Genomic DNA, 5014 nt, shown 5'->3' with positions numbered 1-5014 from the left:
AAATTTTCAAAATGCATAAAATACCTCTTGAAATAAATTTTCCCAATTACCCATACATACAGATTGAATTTTCCAGAATGGTGGTGGTGACAACGGGGTGAAGTGAAGGGTGTTTAAGACTTTTTTCTGAAAGTGCAGTTAATAATTGTGGGGTGCAGGAAGTAATAACCCAATGGGTCTTGCACCTAAATTGGGTTGGAACACACGGATCACTTGGAGGCAGAGTCTCTCTTCCCAGGAAGCTCTGTCTCTGATACACTCTTTCAAACAACCATGCCTCTCCAACGTCAAGCCTTCAAATACATGAAACAAAAACCCTCCATTGTTATTCCCTCCAAAACTTCACCTTCTTCAACCCCCATACACCATCCATACATTTCACAACTCCTCGCCACACCCAACTGGGCTCTCCTACTAAACCACCACCTCTTCTCAAACCCCCACCTCCTCAACCCTCGCTCCGCCGTAACCGTCTTCAACAACCAACGCAATGCCTCCCACGCCATCAAGTTCCACGCCTGGCTTTCACATGTCAACCCCTCACTCGCCACGCACTCCTCAGTGCAACGCGCTCTTCGGAACACTCTGCACCGTAACGGCCCCGCCGTGCTGTCGCTCGAGTTGCTCCGTGACGTTCACAATTCCGGGTTTCGGCTCACCGAGGACCTGCTCTGCGCGTTGATCGGAAGCTGGGGAAGGCTCGGTTTGGCAAATTACTGCGCTCATGTTTTCGGTCAAATATCGTTCTTGAGTCTCACACCTTCCACTAGGTTGTACAACGCTCTTATTGACGCTTTGGTGAAATCCAATTCAATTGACCTTGCTTATCTCAAATTCCAACAAATGCCTGCGGATAATTGCCGCCCCGATAGAATTACCTATAACACCCTCGTTCACGGGGTTTGCAAGATTGGCGTGGTGGACGAGGCGCTTCGGTTAATCAGACAGATGAACGATAAGGGACATTTGCCTAATGTGTTCACTTATACAATGCTTATTGATGGGTTTTGTAACGCCAACAGGGTTGGTGAAGCGTTTGGGGTTTTTGAGACGATGAAGGAGAGGGGAGTTGGTCCTAATGAAGCCACTGTGAGAGCGTTAGTCCACGGGGTTTTTCGCTGCGTGGATCCAGGTAAGGCACTTGATATGTTGTTATCTAAGTTTTTAGATAGGGAGCTGGAGCAGGAGCGTGTTCATTTTAAGTTAGCTTGTGATACTGTGTTGTATTGCCTTGCGAGTAATTCTATGGCGAAAGAGATGATTGTGTTTCTGAGGGAGGTTCTGGGAAGAGGTTATGCACCTGATAGCTCTGTTTTCAATGTCATAATTGCTTGTTTGGTTAAGGGAGACGAGCTGAGAGAGTCGTGTGACATATTTGAAATTTTGAGAAAGCAAGGTGTGAAGGCCAGCATTGGTACATACCTTGTACTTATGGAGGCGTCGTATAAAAGAGGATGGAGAGAGGACGGGGATCGAGTTTTTGGTCAAATGATTAGTGATGGGCTAATTTCTAATGTTGTCTCATATAACATGATAATCAATTGCTTCTGCAGAGCCAAATTGACGGATAATGCTTCTGAGGCTTTCAGAGATATGCAGGTTAGAGGTTTTGTTCCCAACCTTGTTACTTTCAATACCCTTATTAATGGGCATTGCAAGGAAGGAGAAATAGTTAAGGCACGGGAGCTGTTGGAGATGATGCTTTTAGAAACTGGGCTTAAACCTGATATCTTCACTTTTAGCTCTATAATTGATGGACTCTGTCGAATAAAGAAGACTGAGGAAGCTTTTGGATGCTTTACGGAGATGATTGAGTGGGGCATCACTCCAAATGCCGTCATTTATAATATCTTAATTCGGTCTTTTTGTGCCGTTGGGGATGTTGCAAGGTCAGTGAAACTATTAGGAAGAATGCAAAAGGAAGGAGTAAGCCCTGACAACTACTCCTATAATGCTTTGATCCAAATCTACTGTAGGATGAATAAAGTTGATAAAGCTAAAAGGCTTTTTGATTCAATGTCAAGATCTGGCTTGAATCCGGACAATTACACTTATGGTGCTTTTATAGAGGCCCTCTCTGAATCTGGGAGATTAGAGGAAGCCAAGAAGATATTTTACTCAATGGAGGCAAACGGTTGCTCTCCTGATTTGTATATATGTAACTTGATTATTAAAATATTGGTTCAGCAGAACTGTATTGAAGAGGCACGAAACATCATGGAAAGATGCAGACTTGAGGGAATATCTTTAGATTCTATTCCTAATTAGTGAGACTAATTTCCTTCTAGTTTCTCGGGTGCTGCTACATTATTGAGCTTTTGAATGTGAAGATATTGATTCTAGGTATATGTACCTCAGATTATAAAGCCCTGTTCATATGGAAATCTTGTTATATAGTGGGACACAAGAATTATTTATGTTTATGTATGGATGTACCTTTTGGCCATTCAAACACCAACAAAAAAGAGTACAATAAGGAATTCATTTTTTCTTCATTCATCGGTGACTCTCCATCATCATTTTTAGAAAGAGCTTGATCTAAAGGCCGCCCTTCTTACAAAGAGCTTGATCTAGAGGGCTTTGATGGACGTGACTTGGTTATCGTTTTATACCATGCCTCTAGTCTTGCTATGCTTATCTTACTAATTGTGCTGTTGTTTTGGAGTCAACAAACAACACCTTTTTCCACTGTTTTCTCCATTAGTGGATTAACATTGATCACCTTACAAACACCAACATTAAACAGTGGAGGCTGTATCAACCCACCATAGCCAGAGGTCCATCTTTCACTTGTGACCCATCCTGCAATTGAAGAGCACGAATTTGATGGCACTCTTGACTGGAAAACCTGGGATACCAAATTTTGTGGTTATGGCAGTCTCTTATGATGTTGGTAGTTTCATTGGACTGGGTTTATATTGGTTCTAAACTAATATTTGTTCTAGACTATTATGAGGGGTGTGGATCATACAGGTATCCCTTTATCGATGAAGTATATAATCTCTCTCTTGTCGTCCTTTTTCACTTCCAGGCCACCCAACCCAAATAATTTAAACTGGCTCCATACAGCTTTCCTCATAATAGCACTGGTCACTGGGTCTGTATGCAGCTTGTTGCATTTTCCTTTCAATTTTACATGGTAACAGTGAATTACATTTGTAGCATATTCATTTAATGAATCATCATCTTCAAAGATCACATCTACAAAACTGGTAATAATTTTATTCCTTGACCAAGGCGCTTTTATTATTAGAAGTTATAACCTTTTTTGTTGTGAGGGAAGGATGGGGGTGGTTGCTACTTCTAGACTTTGTGTTGGCATTTTATTATGAGTTTCCGGACATTATAAATCATCTGATGTGAAGATGCTGGATATAAGAGGACTTATGATTTCCCAAAGAGCATTTCAGTGAAACCATGCTGCCAAGTTCTATGTTAAATTACATTTATTATTTTTTGCAACTTGACATATGTACTTTTACCGTTAAAATTATTTTGAAGATGAAATTCAATGAACTATATGTGACACTGGTATTACTAAAATTTTCAGAACGAGGTTTATCAACGTAACTTTTCTTTTATTCTTTGCAGGTTGAGTATCGCCAGTTTCTGAATTGCCTGAATAATTCAACTCCTTTCTCAATTGTGTGTCACAAATATAATGGCTTTATCGACCGTAAAGTCTCAATGATCAATATTTGAGTTGAGGTGGTCATAACGTGACTGACCATCCTGGTGGAATAAGAGATTGGTAAACATTTTGGATTCCAGTCATAATGCAATTCAACTATATTCTTCGATTCAGGTAATTTTATGTCTAACAAATATCTTTTTACCATCCACTAATGATCTCATCGTCCATCTTTTATGATGTTCATGCATAAATGTTATGTTAGTACTAGCCTAGCGGCTATTACTGGAGCAATAACTTGGTTATATTTTTGTACTATTTTTTATATATATTTCATAATGTTATGGTATTTGTTCCAATATAGTAAAACATAGCGAGTAGAACAAACTCTCTGTACTATTTTCTTTTGTTCGAATCTTATTGAAATTTCATCAATTGATGATATACTGAAAAATGATAGCTGATTATAGTCTCAAGTTTTGATTGCTTACTTGCATTGCTTGACAGAACTGTCTTAAGATGTCAGCGGCCTCAAACTTGTTCCTGTTAAGTGTGAAGAAAAACATAAGCAAGACTATTTCCAGCATCAAAGATTTGTAGGGCTGCCCTAGAGAAGCAACCAAGCCTTGGAATACTGCTTTTAAAAGATAGTTCTCTTCTATGATTATGACTGATGATGGCGTGTTTTGCTTTTGCTGTGGCTGCTTTATGACGTTTGGAGTGTTGTTGACGTTTGAGGTTGAATAATTTGTGTCAGTAAGTGGCACAGGTTGAAAAAGAGAAGTGTACTGGTAGCACCTACTTGGTATTAAGTAATTTTTCAATCTGTAGTGAAAGATAAACTGTTATGCATAAATGCCAGAACAGAAGACTTCGTGCTGAACCAAAGAAAAGTATATGGTTGTGTGCTTATTAGCATGCTTCTATCCATGAAGTTATTTATCAGGATTTTGCGTTCCATTCTAACCATTATAGGAAAATCCCAATACACAAAATTAGAGTTACAGTAAGAATAGGGGCAAACCTTAGGAACCTTGTTGATTATTGGTAATATGTTGATGACATGAAATTTGATCGGTTTCACCCTTTGTTGTTTTGTATGTCAAGTGTCAGGAGCAAATATTTCTTCTCAATTTTCTATGCTTGCAGCTATAGCTAATACATTTTGAAGGCCAGTGAATTATTTTATGCATACATTGAAACTTGTGTATGTTTGCGAAACTGCTGATTACATTAAGTGTCATGTTACATATGACTCCAATAACTAGTCGCTGGAACTATATCAAACGACCGGGAACATTAGGATAATGTCATAAAAATTGAACTGGTCATAAATTCTGATTGAACCACATGAACAATAATATAATGGAATGTGCTGTCAGG

The 5014-nt window shown here is 39.2% G+C and overlaps 1 protein-coding gene across 3 annotated transcripts; it reads left to right on the top strand.

Annotated features, from left to right (window-relative positions):
* Positions 1–227: 227 nt before the first annotated feature.
* Positions 228–4731, top strand: LOC114178446 (putative pentatricopeptide repeat-containing protein At3g16890, mitochondrial). Of its 3 annotated transcripts, none has more exons than XM_028064361.1 (3): positions 228–2973; positions 3592–3805; positions 4139–4731. In XM_028064361.1, exon 1 carries the CDS (start codon positions 274–276, stop codon positions 2266–2268), a length of 1995 nt encoding a protein of 664 aa, XP_027920162.1. In that variant the 5' UTR covers positions 228–273; the 3' UTR covers positions 2269–2973; positions 3592–3805; positions 4139–4731. The 3 variants fall into 3 exon arrangements, with proteins under 3 accessions (XP_027920162.1, XP_027920161.1, XP_027920160.1); XM_028064360.1 differs by having other exon boundaries at positions 228–3212; XM_028064359.1 differs by having other exon boundaries at positions 228–3805.
* Positions 4732–5014: the final 283 nt, after the last annotated feature.

This window comes from Vigna unguiculata, chromosome 3, assembly GCF_004118075.2.
Source record: "Vigna unguiculata cultivar IT97K-499-35 chromosome 3, ASM411807v1, whole genome shotgun sequence".
Classification (NCBI taxonomy): Eukaryota; Viridiplantae; Streptophyta; class Magnoliopsida; order Fabales; family Fabaceae; genus Vigna; species Vigna unguiculata.
The sequence above is the reverse complement of the archived record's forward strand: the minus strand, read 5'-3'. Positions and strand labels throughout refer to the sequence as shown.